Source organism: Notechis scutatus, chromosome 8, assembly GCF_049901735.1.
Source record: "Notechis scutatus isolate UNSWTSFEM ecotype Mainland chromosome 8, rNotScu1.2, whole genome shotgun sequence".
Taxonomy (NCBI): domain Eukaryota; kingdom Metazoa; phylum Chordata; class Lepidosauria; order Squamata; family Elapidae; genus Notechis; species Notechis scutatus.
In genome coordinates this window covers 27,244,589-27,263,909 of record NC_142016.1, presented here as the reverse complement: position 1 = coordinate 27,263,909, position 19,321 = coordinate 27,244,589, and the positions used below count along the sequence as shown (strand labels likewise).

Below are 19,321 nucleotides of genomic sequence, written 5' to 3'. Positions count from 1 at the left end.
TGAATGTGCCACCCGCCTTGCAGGTTGACCCGGAAGCTCAGCAGGCAAGACCGCAGGGGAAGCAACTGGGGGGGGGTGGGGCTGGGCAGTTGGCCTTTAATCACCCCTGCAGAGGAACATGCCAGGAGACCTGGGGACTCCGATTCTGGGGAGGTGCTGGTGCCGATCAAAGCCAAACGGAAGCCAAGAGGAGCCCGGATTGTTGCGCCTGAGCTTCAAGGATTGCAAGGGAACCCTGGAATTTCAGCTGCTCTTTTGCCAGGTAGCCTGTAAGGGATTCCGCAAAGGGAACCTTTCCCGTGTCAGGGCGGAAGAAGTGGGAATTCTGCTCAGGAAGGACGGGCCTGCTCTTGGCACCGGCTGGCACCAGCCTCAAGCTCCAGCTCTGCCTGCTGGCACAGGACCCTTGAACTTCACCCACATCCATTTTAGGTTGGGGAAAACTGTTTATTTCAATATGGAAAAATCAACAGACAGAGGATATTGATGCAAAATGGAAACTCGCCTGAGTTGGCAACTTCAGAGGAGAGAGACTGTCTGAGGAGGGGGAGACCTGAACACCAGCTATATTCCATGCCCACCCTCCGAAGCCGGCCTGCCTGGAGCTGCTGCAGGAAAGGGCACAGAGGCTGGGGAGAGGAGGAGGAGGCGGAACCCAACGCAGGGGAGGGGGTGCCCGTAGGTGCCAGGCTCTCTGGAGATGGAGAGGCAGCTGCGGTGCCCTCTGCAAGAGAGTCATGTCCTTAGAGGGCACAGGGGGAGATGTGGCAAAGGCGCCAGAGGGCCCCTCGCTCAGCGGGGGATGACAGAGAACTCATAGGCCTGTGGGATTGTGCCAAACCCCACCAACTTCGGGGAGAGGTCGATGTCTTCAGGGGGCATAGCTGACTTGAAGCGGAAATGCTGCAGGATGCTGGTGAGGAAGAGGAAGAGCTCAGCACGGGCCAGATGTTCTCCGAAGCAGTAGCGCTTTCCTGCAAAAGACCAGAGCAGGGAGGCCGGTGGGCAGGAGGGCCCCCTGGGTGCTGTCCCAGCTAATCTATGGGAATTGGATAGTTACTTAGGAATTATGAGCTGTCCCCTTAAGGGAATGCTTCGTGGGAAATGTAGTTAAGGTATCCTGGGAAATGTAGTCTTATGTCACATGACCACATCTGTAATCCTGATTGGTCACTAAATTGACCCTCGAGGGGTTGGGGGGAGTGTTCCTCACTTTTGCCTGAACTCCCTAACTCATGGCAGTTGTTTTCTATCGCTCCGAGATGGGTTAGGAGATAACCATCTTTTACTACAAGGCAGATATGCAACGGATTGGTCATTAAAGAAGAACTTTGTCACAAATGTGAGTTATGAGGATACCTGATGAACCAATCAATGTACTTTGTTATGAACGTCTTGTTGAGTTTATCTATCTGCATCTGCACAGCTTAAAAATCCACTACTGTGCAGAAGACAGAAAAACCTGCCTGCCTCCCCAATGGGGCCTGTGGGGGTCCTTCCCTTGAGGAGGCAACAGAGGACTTGGGGCTCCTTTCGGTGGTCTCAGCATCTCTTTTGAATTTGTGCTTTGTGGAGGAAACTCAAAACTGGGGCCAGGATGTGTTTCTGGACCAGCCCTCTGCATTCTGGGGAGGGGCAGGGAGGAAACTGGGTGACCTTTGGTGGAGGGTCTTTGAGAGGGTTGTCTGAGGTGACTTTCTGGCTTGAGAAATGGTGGGGTGGGGGCTCACCAGTGGAGAAGGGTATGAAAGCCTCATTCCTCTTGAACTGCCCCTTCTCATCCAGGAAGTGTTGGGGGTCAAACTTCTCCGGTCTTGCAAAATGTTTGGGGTCTCTCATCGCTGTTCCCAACATGGGGAAAACCTCGGTCCCCTGAGGGCAGGAAATAACATCAATTATTCTGGCTGAGAATGATGGGAACTATGTTCCAACTTATGTGTAAGACTGATACCCTTGAGGACTATTTTAGAGTGGGTGCTGAAGTGTGGGGTTGGAGATACCCCCCCTTAATACCTTGGGAATTGTGTACCCTCTTAACTGGACATCTTGGGTGACACGCCGTGGCAGTGCCAGGGGGAGAATGTCCCCAAATCTCTGCATCTCATGAATCACGGCTTCCGTGTAGGGCATCCGCAGCCTGTCCTCCATGCTGGGAGTCCGATGGACTCCAATGACACGGTCAATCTCCTTGTGGATCTTCTCTGGGGAGAGATCAGAAAGAGTAATAGAGAACTCCAGGTTCCACTCGCAGCTGGAGAAGTTCCCTGGGTGACTCGGTCCGGCCCTTCTCCGTTCCAGCCCAGACAGTGAGGGAGGAAGGGCTGCTCCTCCTGGAGAAAAGGTGATGGGGCTCCAACAAACCCCTCAACTGCTACCTGGGAGAAGGAGTTGGGCCTTGGAGTCTCCACTGTCCCAACCACCCTCCTGCTCTCTGGCTGGGGGGCGGGGGGGGGGGGTTATTTCTCTGTTGCCATGGAAATTACCTTCCACCTCTGGGTACTTCAGCAGCATCAGGAACCCATAACGCAAAGTGGTGCTGACCGTTTCCGTCCCACCAAAGAAGATGTTAAGCGTGGTTGCCACCAGTTCCTCCATGGAGAAGAAAGAGTTGGGGTTGTTTTCTTCCTTGGTGGGAGAAAAGGGAAAGTTTTTATCAAGAGCCCGGGAGCTCCTGGGCAGCTTTCACAGCTCTCCTAATTTGCTGATGTCAGCGCCTCTCTAGAAGTCTGCACAGCCCGAACCTTGATGAGGCTGACGTTGCTGTCCCACACTGGCTTTTGGTTGATTTGAACTGTGGACCACACCTTGCTTACACTCTTGTCTGCTTGTTTGGGGTCTTGTGGGGAAGAAATCTGGGGAAGTTCCTTTCAAAAGACCCCTGGAAGGAGAATCTCCCAAAGGTTTGTATCTGCTCCCATTCACGTTGTAAGTATTTCTGAGCCTGCATTTCTGTGTGCATTAATCATCCCATTAATCAGGTCCCCCCCGTTCTACCTGCTGCATTTTCACCAGGAAGCAGTCAATGAAATCCCGTGGGGAGTTGGGGTCCAGGGTCTCCTGGTGGGCTTTTGCCTTCTTGGCTACAAATTCCTTCAGCTCACAAAACCTCTTGAAAGCCATTTGATGTGAGCCAGGGATGCGTCGCACAATTTCAAAGAAGATGTCCAAGAGCTGCGGGTTGGAGAAGGGAAGAAAGGAAGGTTTTACTGGGAGAAGAAGTCCTTGGCAAGTGTAGCTGAGGTGGAATAAGGAGGGTAAGGCCTGGGAGGAGAGGTGATGGGTCCCAGGAGACCTGTGGGTGCCTGACCCTTCCTTCTTCCCCCAGGTGAGTTGCTTCTTCAGGTCTGCAGAAGAGGAGGTCCTCCTTCACCGTGGGGGAGGAGAGAGCCAACTGCTGCCCCACCACCTTCACTGGGAGGGGAGTAGATGCCCCTTTAGGTATATTTCAACCCTGGCATTCTATCTCATCCCACGTTGGAAAAAAGGTCATTTCCTGAACCTGTTGAGGGCACCCAAAGTAGGCAGATAAAAGGGGGCCTCCATCACTTCTCCTCAAGGACTTCAGCCCCGGCGCCTTGGGGTTCAGAGCCCCGAATGAACGCCGATGCCTTCCCCAAGGAGAAGCCGCAGAATGGAGCAGGGGGCTGGGTACCTGTCCTCGGGCTGAGGAGCTGAAGCGAAATATTTCATTCACTGCGGTCAGCAAAGAGAGGAACTCTTGGTCTTCATAGTCAAAGCGGCTGCCAAAGGCGATGGAGCTGATGACGTTGGACACGGAGCGGCTCAGGAAGTAGGTGGGGTCAAAGGGGGCCCCTGGGGGGAGAGAAGCCCTTCTTGATGCTCGTGCAGGGACTGCGGGGTCTCTGCCTTGCCAGGCTCAACCCCTCCTCAAATGCTCCTGGCTTCACCTCTGCCTCCTGGGGAGCAGGGAGACCGGGAGGGGGGGGAGGCACCCTTTGGCAGCTAGAGTCCTTGCCAGGGGCTTAAACAGAGCAGTAGATGCTGTGGACACCACCCTGGGCCGGGGGGGCCAGGACCCTCGGAAATGGGATGAGTTCAGGTGTGCCCACCGCTGAAGCCAGCCGGGGAATGTGAGCCGCAGCCTTTGCTTTGCAGGCAAAGAGAACCCAAGTGACATGGACCCTGTGCCAAGGGCTGGCCAGGCTGGGGAAGCCAGAGCAAATAGAAACTCTGCCCCATGAAGAAGCAAACGAAACACTCTGGGCTGGACCTGAGAGTGGGCTGGCGGGTGGGGGCACTGCGGGAAGTGGAACCTTCCCTTGGTGGTCTTGGTGCCTTTGACAAAGCTGGCTTGGATGGCATGAGCCAGGTTCCCCTTTTGGATCTTTGGGCTTCCTTAGCCAAGCCTGTGCCATTTTCTCCAGCCCCCCCTCCCCGAATTGCCCCTTGGCCTGCTTCTGGGGGCAACAGAAGTCCACCTGCCTTTTGTGCCCCTCAGGGCTTCCAGCAGGAAGTGGGCTTCCTCCAGGATCCGCTCTTCGATGGACCTCTTGCCCACCCCGAAATTGCGCAGGGTCGTGATGGAGAACCGTCGCAGGTGGATGGGTTTTTCCCCGTTGCTGAAGGCAACTCCTGCAGGCCAAAAGACAAGGGTGGGGAGGGGGCCAAAGGGGTGTTGGGACCCAGAAAGGCCTCCCAACAAGCAGAAGCGGTGCAGGCAGCAGAGCTCCCTCCCTGGAGGACAGAGTAGGGGGCTCTAGGAGGGACTGAGTCACCCTGAAACGAGGGAGATGGAGGGACCGAGCACATGGCCCACAAGGGACGTCAACTGTAACTTCCCCCACAGGTGCTGCCTAAGCAAAAGTCGTCTTTGAGTCATTGGGGGAGGCAGGTCTTGGAACACACCGTGGCCCTGGAAGATCCAGTCAAAACTGGCCTGCTGCCCCCGGTCACGGAACTCATTCCTCAGGTCCACCAGGGCCTCCTTAATGGCCGCATAGCCGCACAGCACCACGATGCGCCGGGGACCCAGCTGGAGCGTGTAGAGCGGCCCGTACTTTTCGCTCAGCTGCGGAGAACCCGGGAAAGAGAAGGAGAGAGGATTGGCCGGCAGAACCGAATTGGTCCTGGCGAGCATCTTCCCCCAGCTGACCAGATGAGACCCTGGGCAGGAGCTGCTGGGCAGAGGGTCTCAGTGGGCGAATCCATGGGGTGGGGCTCCTGCTGTGGGTTATCTTTATTCGACAGCAGGGTTCAACCCCTGGGACCCTCAGGTGCTGGGGAGGAGGGCTGTTTTGTCCCCCTCCAGGTGGATGTTACCATTCCTGGCTGACTCCTCAGGTGCCCTCTGGCTCAGAAGCACTTTCCACCCTCCCAGGGACCCCACAGTTCTGCCCCCAACTTCCTGTCTGCCTGGTTGCTGTAAAGGAATCCAACAGGAAAGGAAGATGTACCAGTATTAAAACAGATTTAGCATATGTACGGGTCTGCTGTACGTGGGCTGTAACCTCTCTTTCACACAAGAAGTATTTTAGAAATTCAGGGGGAGTTTGGGTGGGGGCCAGGGGGGCTTTTCTGAACAAGAGATTTACGAAAAGGAGGACGCTTTCATGAGAGCTGCGTCGTCAGGAGATCTCTGCTGGTCCAGAATCCACAGGGGACAGGGAGCGCCGCTTCCCCGTTTGCACCTTTGGAGAAGAAGCCCGTTTGAGGGAAGGCAGCTGGGAAAAGCCGACGATGCCTTTTCTCCAGATGTGCGTGTGTGGGCGGGGGGGAGGCTCTCCCTGGTCTTTGGCCCCCCCTAGACTAACCCGGCTCTCCTTCTAGAGCTTTCACGAAAGGACAGGGGATCTTTGGCCAGCCGTGATTCCTGGCGATTCTGCAGTCAGGTCTCTGCCCTCTTCCCAGCAATAGTTGCAGCCCACCAGCTGCACCCAACGGGCTGTATGACGAGACCCTTAAGGAGCCAGACAAGGAAGCGGAGCTGGGTGTTTGAACGGAGAGGACACATCCCCCCCACCCCTCTTCCCTCCAGGCCCCGGTCCAGTGCACAGAAGGTCACAGCCTCTGGCTGTCCTCAGGACGCAGCAGCCCGTGCAGGGAAGAGAACGGCAGGGGCTGGGTTGCTCTCCCTGGGGAATATCTACCTGCTGGCTGGCTAAGAGACCACCAGGACTCCATGGCACCTGACCAACCAACCAAGCAGTCCGATACCTCTTCCACTCTCCAAGGCCCTTTGGGGTCCTGGGGTCCTCCAGCCGGCTGGCCTTCAATGCCGGGGAGTCCAAGGCCAGCAACGGCCACCTGAGCTGGTCAGGCTGAAGGCAGGAAGGAGCAGGCGGGGTGGGGGGCAGAGGAGGCCTTACCTTGATGAGTGACTTGGGCAGGTTGTTTCGGTCTATCCAGAGCAGGTTCCCAATCAGGGGCAGGGGCGTGGGTCCAGGGGGCATCTTGCCCCTTCGCTGCCAGGAGGAGAGGGCCAGGAGGCCGGCCAGGCAGATGGCCAGGAGGAGGGTCCCTGCTCCCAGGAGATCCATGGGGACAGGCAGCTCCGGCACTTCCAAGTGTCAGCCTGGCTCTCCGGGGACCTAATACAGGATCCAGACAGGAATGCAACGCCCACGTCATCATCCAGGTTGTGCAACAGCCCAGGTCTCTTCCAAGCCAGGCAGGAGAGTGGTGCCTTCCTAGAGCGCCTTTCTGCCAATTCAGATTTATTCCACTTGTAGCTGGAGGCTGCTCAGGAGCCAAAAGGGGGGTTGCGGGGGGGGGGGACTTCACTTCAAGACCTGTATTAAACAATACTTTCGTTCTTTAATTACCTCATTTTCCTTCTAAGGCAAGGCTGCACCAACTTCAGCCATCACTTGTGTCAAAGACCCACTATAGCGACTGCCACAAAGTCATTTCATAGACGATGCAATTTGCCATTCATTTATTTTTGGGGGTGGGGGCAGAAAAGGAGCCTTTGAAGTGGAGTTTTCTTCCCCCGTCCTGGGCCAAAACCAAAATGGAGGCTTCAGTCAGAGGGCTGAATTGAGCAAGGCTCTGCAGAGCGAGCACGAATATGTAGGGCAAGGAGCTTTCATTGAGTGCATGACTGGATTTTGGGTCAACTCCAAGGTGCTTTTAAAGAGGCTTCTCCGCAGAGGTTGTGGGATCTCCCTCACTGGAGAGATTGGAGAGCCATTCGCCTGAATTAGGACAGGGGCTCCTGCCTGAGCTGGGGCTTTGACCAGCTGACCTCCAAAGCCCCTTTCAACTCCGTTGTCCAGTTGTCTTCCTATTCTGAGGACTGGCAGCCCAGCGGTCCAGGGGCGAATGGCCAATTGCAGGCACTGCTAGGCACTGTGGCCAAGGGCCAGTAGGGCTGCCACTCATTCAGGGGAAGGAGAGGCTGGAGGTCCCCTGCTGGGAAGGGAGGGGGGTTCACAGGCAAGGGGCAGGCGATGCCCGTGTCCCCCTGTGCATCTTTGCCCTCTGCAAGCAAGGGGGGCAGGTAATGTGGCAAGGGGAAAATGCCACTTTTTGGAAACCCCTCCGGACCTCCTGGAGCACAAGGCGATTCTCCCAGAGAGGAATGGTCTGGAGCTGATCCAAAGTTTCTGCAATTCCTGTCCCCGGTCGCTGAACCATCCAAAGGTTGAGCAGGTGGCTCTTTGGGCCCACTTTGGTGAACCTTTTGCACATCAGGGTTGACCAAATCACAGCCAGTGTGGATCCAAGCAACAGTTGCACACCCTGCCAATATTCCTCGCCACTCCTGGCAATTCCGGTAAAAGTTTCTGAATCGCACCTACGTACAGTCAGGGGGAACCCTGCCTTAGCCCTGAGAGGACTCCCTCCGTGCCTTCCAAGCCCCCTTTGCAAAACCCCTTTGTGGGCCATTTGCTGCTGCCCAGGTTGAGACCTCGGTGGGGCCCTTGAAGGGCAGCGGAGGGGCAGGAAAGGGAGACAACGTGAGTGACGGAAGTGTAAGAAAGAGCAGGGTTGGCAACAGAGGAGCATTTCCTCCCCTCCCTTGTGGGGTTGGAAAGCTTCCAGTAGGGATCCCAGCTTCCAGGTCTCTTCCAAGCCAGGCAGGAGAGCGATGCCTGCCTAGAGGGCCTTTCTGGCCTTTCGGAGAGTGATGTCCGTGGTCCCAGGCCTCTACTGTCCAGCTGGGCCCCCCTTCTGCTCAGCCCAGCCAGGGAGAGGTGAGCTGGGTGTGACCAATCCCCCAAAGAAGTAGAAGAGGAGCAGGCGGTAGCCACAGAAGGCCGAGGAGGGATGGGGGAGGGCTTGCACCAGAGACCCAGAAGCTCTCAAGGTTGCAGGCTGCAGGAGGTCATCTCGGAGCCGCCCTCTGGTGGCCCTGAATGCAAGGAGGGTGGATGCCACCTCCTGAGGGCAGCTGCAGGAGTCTCTGCCCCCACCTCCCTGCATTAATGGGCAAGGAGGTGACTCGGGTGAGGATTTTGAGGGCAGGAGGCACCAAAGGCTGTGATTCAGCGACCGTGAGCCTTCAGGGCGAGGAACGTTCATTGGCGAAGCTTTGGATCAACTCCAAGACCCTGTTGAAAGGTGTCAAAATGCCTTTCTTCCGAGGATTCGATTTTCCCGCTGGGAGAGCTCCGGCGCAAGGATACGGACAACTGCTTGAAAGCTGGATCTTTTTGTTTTTCAGGAAGGCGGTGGACAGCGAGAAGTCTGCGTTCCTGGGCTAGCTGGCTTCTTATGGTAAGTCCCTGGTTTTTATACCCTTTTCTCCCTTTGTGAGTTGATTTCGTGTGAATGTTTGTATTTGTGCTTAATGTTTCAAATCCTGTTTGAGTTTGTCTTTATTCCTGCCGGAGGGCAAACTCCACGGGGTGCGGAAGGCAAACTCCGCGGGGTGGTTAGATTGTATTATGGGTTTTTTCTAATCTCTTTTAGCTTTATAATGTTTTTTTCATATTTGTTTTGTGGCAATCTCCTGTCTGTCTCTTTTGTAATTTATATATTTTTTGTGTCTTTTGTCCGTTTGTTTTGCTTATTTGGTCTGTCCTGTGTTTGTAAGGGTTTCCTTTTCTTATTTGTCTAGTTTTCCTAATTACTTTTGTCTATAGGGATTCTTTAATACCTTTTATTTGATTCCTGTTTTCCTATGTAAGTTTGTTTTATGGCTGGCCTGATGTTCCCCTTGGGCTTTTCCTGTTGGAGTGACACCACTGTCTTCGTGAAGTTCCCTTTCCACAACCCAAACTTCAGGGAACTGGCAGCCCAGCAGTCCCAGAGGGAGCGTCACTAGGCCTCCGAAGGGAGAGTCAGTCACTAAGGGCTGTGGCCAGTGGGAGTCGGGGTCTCACTCCCAATGCTTGGAAGGGGGGATGGAAAGAAACCAAGAGGTGCCCCATGGCCCCTTCTGCCCCTCTGCCCTCCACAAGCGATGGGTGCAGTTGATGGGGCGAGGGGGACCCTCAAGCACACGGCTGCACTTCTCCCAGGCGGGGATGGGCTGGAGCTGATCCCAAAGTCCTGCCATTCCTCCCCACCCCTCACCCCGACTGACCGCTGGACCAACCAAAGGCCTGGGCTCTTCGCTCCCGCTGCAGCAAGGATTGTCTCTCACACTCCGCAGTGCTGCTGCTGACGGGCCATGGAAATGTCAGGATGCCCCCCCCTCCCCCACTGCCCTGCCTGGGACAAGGGAGAAGGGCTGGTCCAGCTAAGCCAGTCCCAAGGAGGAGGCTCTGCAAGCCAGCAGAGGTTCTGCTCATTCCCCTGTGGCTTTTCCGTGCTTTGAGAGTTTCCCTGTGGGCTGAAGCTGGCCAAGAGAGGCAGTGGGGTAGACCTATCGAAGCCCACTGTGTATACACAACATAGGTATCTTAATCCCTATAAAATTTAATCCATAATCTCTCGATAGTAAAACTTGTTTTATTCTGTGTTTAAACTTTGTTCAGACTGCGTACAGGATCGTTCATAATAAGCATTTTCTTACTAAATCCAGCATTTTGTCCTCTTTCTTCCTAAAACTTCTATGCCTTCACAATGTTCATACTAAAAGGAATATTCATAGGAAATTAAAAAAGGATTTCTGAAATAAATTCTGCTTAGGAAGATTGACTGCAGCAGCCTCTGTTTCTGCAATTTCACTCTCTTCTCCAAGTCTGAATATCTTGTTATTAAAATACAGATTTATTATTATTTTTTGCTTATTTCTCTAAACAGACTTTTAATTGCAGTTTTGAAGATCAGACAGATTTCTAAGCTGAGTTAATACACGTGAGAAGGGGGCTGACTCTGTCTGGAATCACCGCTGCGTATAAAGGCAGAGCATGGACAAACTTTCTGGGGCTGGGGGCTTGAGACCCTCTCTTGGGGTGAAAGGGGGCAACTCACCGCAGCCAACTTGCCACGGGACAATTCAACAGATACAAAAGTTATATTGATTCCGATGGAACCAGGTTCAGTAATAATAAAATAAAGTCAATCCGGAAATGTTAGCGTTGCAATAATTTTGACAAAAAATGTGGCCACCAAGTTGGCTGCAGTGGGTTGTCCTTGGCCCTTGAAGGTGCTGTGGGAGGCTGAAACGAAAGGGCCAAACAGGGACAGAAGGAAGACGTAACTTTTACGGCCAGATTGTTCTGACTGCACTCTCCAGCCACTGAATTTAGCACCCTCCCCCCCCCCCCAAGTCTCTGTCCCATCCAGTCACCGCTTGAGGCTGGGAGAAGGTCTTCCGGAGGGGTGTGGGGCCAGAGAGAAGAGCCAAGGCCAGGCCTCCCAGCTGGAGGGCCAAGCAGGGCCGGGGTGGAACAGGGGAGCAGTTTTCCCAGGGCTGGACACACCCGGGATGCTATGGGCTCCTCCACGGACACCCTCCTTGTGGCTCCTGATTGGGATCTGGACAAGAACAGGGGATGCTCTGAGGAAGGGATCCCCTTGACCCAGCAGACCCCAGAGCCTGGGATCTGCTTCAACTGGCCCAGCAGAAGGCAGGGAGCCCTGCTGGGCGGGGCGCTTCCCCGGGTTGGGGGGGCTGTGGGGCTGGGACAGGAAGGGAGCTAGAGAGAGGCAGCAGAGGCCCAGGGGCAGCGGGGCAGCATGCTCAGCTGGTAGACGGGGGGGATGTTCCCAAAGCCGCTCATTTTGGGGGAGACGTCGATGTCCTTGGGGTGCAGAGGCGACTTCAGTGAGAAGTTCTGCAGCAGGGTGGTGAAGTAGAGGAAGAGCTCCATCCGAGCCATGGCTTCCCCCAGGCAGACGCGCTTCCCTAGAGGAGAGGAGAGAAGCCGGGCAGAGACACATCGGCCGGAGAGTCTCTGCCCCCAAGGGCTCCCTGCCCGACTCCGCCAGGGAGGCTCCTTCCCCACTTCTCCTGGCCACGGGGGGCCACCGTCTTTCCAAGGCCCGGCTTGGGGGGGGGAGCTGCCTTGATGAGGGAGGAGGGGTTTGGCTGAAGGCAGTGAGGGGGCTTATGGGGGGGGGGGTCAGGCCAAGGCCACCCCTCTCACCACCCCCCATCTCGCTAGCCCAGAGAGCCAGTGGGAGGGACAGCCTGGAGCAGGCCCTGGGTTTCCAGGGGCCAGGCCACTCATAATCCCCCCTCCAAGACCCAGACTGCCCCCCAAAGAGAGGCTGGTGGGCATCAGAGGCGGAGGTTTTCCCTTCCTTTCCAGCGGTAAAACTGCAGCACCTCAAGTGGAGGAAGCGATTCTTTGGGAAGGTCCCGCCTGGGCCTTGAGGCAGCTCCACTCTCAGCCTCACCTGTGCTGCCCTGGTCAGGTGCCCCAAAGACAGAGGAAAAGAGCAAACCACAGGCCCCAACCCTTACCAGAGGAAAACGGCACAAAAGCCTCGTTCTTCTTAAAACGGCCGTTCTCGTCCAGGAAGTGTCCGGGATTGAAGTTCTCGGGGTCGCTGAAGTATTTGGGGTCCCTTAAGGCCGAGCCAAGCAAGGGGAAGATGTCTGTGCCCTGCGAAGACACAACCCCAAACTCAGAGTGAGGCTCCGTTCCCAGGGATGGACCATCGCTGCACACGCCCCCTTCCTCTCGGGGAGCCTCACCTTCGGCAGAAGGTACCCCCGGAACTGAGTGTCCCGGATCACCGTGTGGGGCACTCCCAGGGGGACGATGTCCGTCACCCTCTGGATCTCATGGACTACGGCATCTGTGTAGGGCATCTTCAGCCGGTCTTCCGTGGCAGGAAGGCGATTGGGGCCGATGACCTGCTCAATCTCCTTGTGGACCTTTTCTGCCGAAACATCCAGGACATCCTTTGGCAGGAGCCACGAGGGGCCCATGCCTCTCAACCCAGCGGGGGCCACAGCCTCGGGCACCTTAGCCAGGAGGCAGGGCAGACCCGGGTAGGCCTCCAAAACTGAAGAGGTCCGGAGCAGCTCCCTCCCCTCCCCCCTTTTCCAAGCCCCACAGATTCACCCAGGGGACACACTCCCCCACTTTCATTGCACTGGGGCCACCCTGATGAAAATGGCCTTGCTCGCCTACCCACGTTCCTGCTCCAGCCACAGAAGCATTCCTGCTGGGGGCCAGCAGCGCGACCTTAGCTTTGACCCTGGACTGGGAGGAAGGCTTGGACCTGATGCAGAGACACTTCCCGACAATGGTTTTCTTTTTTTAAGAAGCCACATTGGTTCCATTAAGAGCCCCCCAGGCTCTCAACCCGGGGAATGCCCGTGGCTGCAGGGGCCGGGCTACCGTCCCCACTTTGAACGGGTCTTCTGCAAGCTGCCTAGTGGGGTGAATTCCCGGTGCTCCATTCAGACAACTGAGATTCCCACCTGGGGGGGGCGGTCTTTCCTGGAGTCTGTGGGGAGGAAGCCGCCTTCCCTTGGCCAAGTCCGTGCAAACAGCTCCAGAGTTTGGCCAGCCTACCTTCCACTTCTGGGTATTTCATCAAGAAAAGGAGCCCATATCTCAGGGTGGAGCTCACGGTTTCCGTCCCAGCAAAGAACAGGTTGAGGGTGGTCAGGACCAAATTCTTCAGGTTGAATTCAGTGGAAGGGTTTCCTTTTTCCTTCGAGGGAAGAAACGGCTTGTCTCAGCGGGGCGTGCATGGTGAGCAGAGGAACGTGAAAGCATTCAGAAAGTCCAGGTTTACAAGCCACTGCCTTATTGACTAGCTGGGTATTCTGGAACCGGAATGCAACGGCTCCCCAAAACCACTGGGGGAGCAGAGGGAAGCGGGCCGGGAAGACCAAGGTGGGGACATCCTGAAACGGCTCCCTGCTCCTTCACAGCCTCCAGTGGGATGGACTCCAGTGGGAATGTCCCCCGATCGCCCACTCCGCCCTGTCCTCCAGTCCCCCAGATTCCCAGCCTCCTCTCTGGGGAGGAGAAACGCCCGGCGGTACCTTCTCCATCTGGACGAGGAAGCAATCGATGAAGTCGCGAGGATTGTTGGGATCCAGCGTCGCCTGGTTGCTTTCGATCTTCCCGGCAATGAAGTCCTTCAGGTCCTCCACCAGGTAGTAAATGCGGTTGTGTCTTCCCGGCAGGTACTGCATGATGCAGGAATACATGTCATAGAGCTGGAAGGCAAAGAAAAGAAACCGGGCGTGTTTGTGGGGCAAAATCAGAGCCCCGGAACTAAGCAGAGCCAACGCAGGAAGGCGCCTGTTCCCAGTCTGTGGGGGAGAGCCCACCGGAGGACCCTTCTGCCCACACCCACACACCTGGAGAAGGGTGGCCCACTACCTGTGCCAAAGGGGTGCTCATCTCTATAAAACTTTCGTTGATCATTCGCAGCAGGGAGAGAAAGGTCTTGTCTTCGTAGTCAAAGCGGCTGCCAAAGACGACGGAGCTGATGACATTGGAGACGGTGCGGCTCAGGAAGAAGGTGGGGTCGAAGGGCTGGCCTGAGAGACGGGGAACAAAAGGGCTACCTGAGGATGCAGCTTTCCCTGAACCAGACCCCATTCAGGTGTGGCCTAGCCTGGTCGGCACCAACCTTTGGTTCTCCTGATTTCCTCCACCAGGTACTGGGCCTCCTCCTGGATCCGCTCTTCAATGGACCTCTTGCCCATCCCAAAGTTCCTCAAGGTGGTGAGGGAGAAGCGGCGGAGCTGCCTCCAGCGTTCCCCATTGGCTAAGGCGACGCCTGGAGGGCAAGGGCAACATCTTCAGCCCCATAAAAACAGCCCCCTCTCTGTCTGAAGCAGTGAGCCAGGCGGGAGATGAGGGGGTTCCCCACAGGTCCCCCCAACCTCCCGCCAGCTTCTCCTTCTGCTAGAAAACCTGGCCTCTCTTGAGGCTGCCCTGGACCTGGTCTACTCACCAAACCCATTGAAGTTCCGGTCGATGGTGGCTATTTCCCCTCGGCCGCTGAATTCCTCAGCCTGGTCCACCAGAGCCTCCTTCACGGTGTCGTGTCCACACAGAACCACCACCCTCCGAGGGCCCAGATAGATTGTGAACACGGGGCCATATTTCTCTTTCAACTGCAGGAAAGACCCAGGACAAGAGTTCCCGAAAGGCTTCCACTCAGGGTCCTGGCAGCAAATTTAGGCCAGAGGCAGGACCCAGATCTCCAATGGCTCTAAAGTGGATTTAGTTTGATCCACTCTCCATGAAGGATTCCAACAGCCTTGATGGGCTTTCAGTGGTTGGGAGCCTGCCAGTAATGGGGTAGCGTCGCCTTTGAGCCCCGGAGCTCTGCTTGGCTGTGGTGCTGCCAAACCGGGCTGGGGAAAAGCTCTTCCCCCGTTTTTCATGGACCCCTAGACAGACTTGAGGAACCGTGCGTGTGTGTGTGTGTGTGTGTGTGTGTGCTTAGAGTGTAGCAGAGCTTGGAAGGGCTCCTTCTGGGCCACCTGGAGCTTCTGCTCGGCCACCCCATGAGCTCGGATACCTCCACCGGCCTTCCTCCCCGCACCAAAGAGGGGGCCACTCACCGCCAGGAAGGACTTGAAGGGCGCGCTGGTTTTCACCTGCAGGATGTTTCCCAGGAAGGGCAGCGGGGGGGGTCCTGGGGGCAGCTTTCCTTCTTTGTGCATCCGCTTCCACGCAGAGACGAGCAGCAAGCAAGAGAAGCAGATGCCCAGGAAGACGCCCACGGTGCCCCCGAGCTCCATGATGACCAGGCGGGAAATGCACCCGGGGCCTCCAGGCCCTGCTGCTGCTATATATCTGCCTCTCCCGGCCCTGACACCTGGGAGCTGAGCAGGAAAAGGAGATTGGGTTTCAGAGCCACGTTTGCTGGGCACCTGGCAGGGAGGGAGGCAGAGCGGGGGCATCTCCCTGGGCAGGGAGGGCTTCTGGCCCAGTGCGAGAGGAGCTATGCCCTCTTCCCACCATAACTGGGGCAGGAAGTCAGAAGCGCCACAACCAGAGGTAGACGTGCCGGAGACTTTTTGGACCCCAATGGAGCAGGCAGGTCCCCCTTTCAGAGGCTGGTGAGTTTGGCGGTGGAGAAACCACCCAGGAGAACACCCTTCACCAAACTACGAGAGAGCAGAACAAGAGGGGATGCTGGGATTTTTGGTCGGCAACATCCGCAGGACCAACATCTGGATGGCCGAATGGCACTTCCTGAAGGCCGGGTGGTTTGGAAGTGTCTTTTGGGGGTCTGGACTCCTGGAGTTGATGCCTGTGGGCACCAGGTGGGTTGCAGACAATTTCCACGGTGACTACCAGAATCTTGACCCATGCATTGCAAAATATGCAGCTTGCTTTGAGTTAGGAAAACAAAAAAAGGGAATTTGGAAGTGCTCCATGCAAGGCAGGCTTGAGTTTTGCTTCCCAGGAAGGCCAGGAAGGGAGGCTGCCCATGTGCCAAAGTTTTCTCTATTGACCTGCCCAGAAAAGCATCCAAGTCAGGAGGAGACCCTGGCCAGCCAGCTTTCTTCTTGGCTAGAACGATATTATTATTATTATTTTTTTGGGGGGCTCTAGCAAGTGCCAGTGATTTGCAAGACCTCAGAGAGCGGGGAGGGGCTGCTTTGGCCCCAACTCCCCCTTCAAGTTCTCCTTGGGATCAGCTTCCCTCCCACTGCTCTCCCCACAGAGAAGCCCAACGGGCAGGATGCCAAAGGCGCCCGGACCTTTGCACTTTCTTTGGGCCTGCACCCGCTGCCCTCCGGGCTTGGCACCAAGACCACGATTGGCAAAGGCTGCCCTGTGGTGACCCTGAGCTCAGCCGACCGATTGCTTCATTTGTGGTGTTGCCATCAACTTCGGGCTCCCTCCTTCTTAAGAGGATGACTAAGCAGGGTGCCAAGAGGCTCTTTGTGGTCAGCAGAGCCCGCATCCTGCCCTTGAACCAGCCACCGACTCCCTTCCCTCCCATCCTCAGTTATATAACCGCCGCCTGTGAGGGCCTCTCTGGATACCGAAGGAGAGGCCGCTGCAGGACGGCAGTTATGTAAAGACGATTGAATTACCTCTTGGCTGCTGTTACATAACCTGCGGCAAGGCAACCCTCCTCCCCTGCCCTCTGGGGATCCCGCTCGGCCCATGTGTGGCGCAATCCCTTGGGACCCCAAGTGGGGCGTGGGGGCAGCTGGGTGATGTCTCTGGGCTACTCCGGGAAGGTTTCCAACATGGAGCTTCCATTGGGGTGATGACTTGGCTCTTCAAACAATCCTTTGAACTCTGCACAGGCACCTTTGAGCAGGAAGGGGTGGGTGGGTGTTTCTAAATTTAAAAAAAAAAACTTTTTTGCAATTTCCATGAAGAAGGAAGAGAGTCTCAGTTTCTGTGGGTTTTTTGCCTTCTTGCAACAGGTCCCTTATCATTTTTCCACTGAAAGACTCAGAGGGTCAAACTTTGATGTTATCTCTTGCTGAGGGCCAGGAAGGCAGCAGACGCAATCGGGCCCGTGGAGAACCAGCAAGGGTTGGCATGGGGGGCTGCAGTTCGGGCGCCGTTGTCTGAGTTTAAAGGAAAGCTTGTGACCGTGGCCTCGCCTCCCTGGGCTCAGGTAGGGGGCTCAGGCAAAGGGTCCATTTCCCACCCTGCTGTGAGTGAGTGCTTGTGTTGCTGAACACGGCCTCAGAGGAAAAGGCTGCCCCCCCACCCCTTTGAGCTCTTGGGGAGGGTCTGTTCCGGCATGGTGCGCAAGAGGGTTCTCCCCAGGCAGCGGCGCCTTCTGTGGGCTGCAGGGGCTGGGAACCTCCTGCTGCTCCAGGGCTCTGCTCGTTTTGCTCCAGGCGAGGGTGGTGCATCCACCGTGGCACGTGGCCTGCGTGGCTGGAATGGCCCAGCGCCTCTCTCCACTGGCAGGGGCACACGGCTGTGGCTCCCGGGCTGCCTTCATGTCCCAGCTGTGGTCCCAGAAGGGACGGCATCAGACACGTCCTCCCTGCTTGCTGAAGGAACCCAGCTGGCCCTGTGGCCCCCTTCCTGCTCAGGGCCCCAGGAAGCCGCAAACCTCCCCTTTGCCCTGCTGGCAATTCACTCGTGCCAGGAAGCAAGTGAGCCGCCTCCTTGAAATTCCCTCCCCTCCCTTCTACCCACCCCAGTGCAATGCCACCCTTCGGGTTCTGCTGCCTGCCTTGCCCAAGCCTTGCCCTCTGGATGTGCTCTTGCCCTGTGAAATTCCACTTGTTTGTGAAAGGGCTTACACAACACTCCCTCTCACAATGTCTCCTGTAAACACGATGCTCATTTCGGTCACGGTTCCTCAGAAAGCAAGCCAAGGAGCCGCCCGGCCCGGCCCAGAGAAGCCTGCAAGCGTGCAGAGCAACCCCGGCAAACAAAGGGCCGGCCGAAGCGGGGATGAGCCCCGTGAGAAAGCCCAGGAGGGCAAGGAAACTCGAGCCCTTCCCGCAGCTCCCATTGTGAGCGGAAAAAGAGGCTTAACCAGGTGACGGCTTACCTCAGCCTCCCTCCCTTCGCAGGGCAGCCTGTGCCAAGAGGGGCACCCAGAGACGGTCTAAAGGGGGCTGGGGGCTGCTCCGTGGGTCACAGCCAAGGCTCTCTTTAAAATAGCCACCCTCTACCTGCAAAAGTGTCCCGAGTGTCCAGTAGGGCTCCGGCCAGGTCAGGGTTCGAGGAGGCCCAGGGCACCTGCCCCCCCCCGGCATCATGCCATTCCTCAACCTTTGCTCCAAACCAGAGTTTTGAGCCACCTGTTGACCCCGGATGTAACTGGATCTCCCAAAGAGGTGCTGGGTGGAGAGCTTTGAAATGTGTATGCTGTGCAACCAACATTCCCCTGGTTTCTTCAGGTAGAAACTTAACAGGTGAAGCAACGTGCCCCAGGGCATTCGACGGGCCCTTTCTCTCTTCTTGCTTTAGGTGCTGTTGTGTTTCTGTTGGGGCTGCAGGACACGAGGAGAGCAGTTATAGCTTCAGAGACTGGCAGCACCCTGGGGCTGGCACGCCTTCTGGCCTCAGTGTGGTGCTTAGGCTTGCCCAGAAGTTGGCAACTGGGCTTCAGCCGGCCTGGCAGACCACAGCTGCTGCCACCCAGTGCCCGCTGTGAGGGCTGTGTTTCGAAGAGGTCCCAGGCAGCCTTGATATCACAGCTTATCCCCAGAGGTTCTGAAGGCCCATCTTTGCTCAAACTGCTCTTGCTGGATGGGCAGCTTTCAGCCCGCCCACCCACAGCCCAGACCGGCTGAAGTATTCAGGGGATTGCAAAGCAACGGCTGACCCAGGAAACGTTTGAAGTCAGAAGATGCTCAGGTGCAAAACTGAGCACGCAACAAACCTCAGTGGAATGCCTGTGGTTTTCTGAAAGTGATTGGCAGCTGTTGGGGGCATTCAGGGTCTGGATGCGGAGGAAGAGCTTTAATCCTAATTAGGTTCCTGGCCTCAGAAAGGCTGCATTTGTGCCCAGGGCATCAGGTGGGACTGGCCCAGGGACTCCTTTGGCCCCTTCACTCTCTTGCCCTGCCATCCTCCTCCTCCCCCTCCTTCTCCCCCCCCCCCCAATTTATATTATGTCCATAGACCAGATTATTTATTATTATTAATTATTATTAATTATTATTAATTATTATTATTATTATTATTATTATTATTATTATTATTATTATTATTATTATTATTATTATTATTATTATTATTACTACTTATTTCTTCTCCTTCCTTTTCTCCTTTTCCCTGGCTGCGTTTGCACAAATAATTCCGATGAGATTCCATGGCTGCACTGGCTGGATTAGGCTTTGGGGGGTCTTAGCAAACGGATGGGCCCGGGGACCACTCCGTAAGTAAGCTACGAACTCGGCGTGAAGGCAGCCTGGGAGCCGAGGGTTGGCCAAGGGGTGGCTGCTTTGGGGTTCCCTTATGTCTGTGTGAGCTGCTTTCCCTCTGGCTGACTCTGGGCTGCAACCCAAGTCTGCAGCTCTTTCTGATCCCACTTGGCCAGTCCGACTGGACCCGCTGGCACTGACGCCTGTCCTGGTATTGGCCCAGAGTCTGGCCCG

The 19,321-nt window shown here is 56.1% G+C and overlaps 2 protein-coding genes across 3 annotated transcripts; both read right to left on the bottom strand.

Moving 5' to 3' along the window:
- Positions 1 to 84: 84 nt before the first annotated feature.
- On the bottom strand, positions 85 to 6,580 carry LOC113425563 (cytochrome P450 2A13-like). The gene is made up of 9 exons (XM_026687762.2): positions 6,327 to 6,580; positions 4,867 to 5,029; positions 4,444 to 4,593; positions 3,653 to 3,813; positions 2,995 to 3,171; positions 2,484 to 2,625; positions 2,014 to 2,201; positions 1,731 to 1,872; positions 85 to 974 (listed from the first exon to the last, which is right to left on the bottom strand). The coding sequence occupies exons 1-9, from the start codon at positions 6,495 to 6,497 to the stop codon at positions 793 to 795; spliced, it is 1,476 nt and encodes a 491-aa protein (XP_026543547.1). The 5' UTR covers positions 6,498 to 6,580; the 3' UTR covers positions 85 to 792.
- A 2,905-nt stretch (positions 6,581 to 9,485) lies between these two features.
- On the bottom strand, positions 9,486 to 18,273 carry LOC113429668 (cytochrome P450 2G1-like). Of its 2 annotated transcripts, XM_087970321.1 has the most exons (10): positions 17,767 to 18,273; positions 14,843 to 15,391; positions 14,227 to 14,389; positions 13,900 to 14,049; positions 13,647 to 13,807; positions 13,304 to 13,480; positions 12,825 to 12,966; positions 11,996 to 12,183; positions 11,762 to 11,903; positions 9,486 to 11,200 (listed from the first exon to the last, which is right to left on the bottom strand). In XM_087970321.1, exons 2-10 carry the CDS (start codon positions 15,182 to 15,184, stop codon positions 10,992 to 10,994), a joined length of 1,674 nt encoding a protein of 557 aa, XP_087826447.1. In that variant the 5' UTR covers positions 15,185 to 15,391; positions 17,767 to 18,273; the 3' UTR covers positions 9,486 to 10,991. The 2 variants fall into 2 exon arrangements, with proteins under 2 accessions (XP_087826447.1, XP_087826446.1); XM_087970320.1 differs by lacking the exon at positions 17,767 to 18,273 and having other exon boundaries at positions 14,843 to 15,749.
- Positions 18,274 to 19,321: the final 1,048 nt, after the last annotated feature.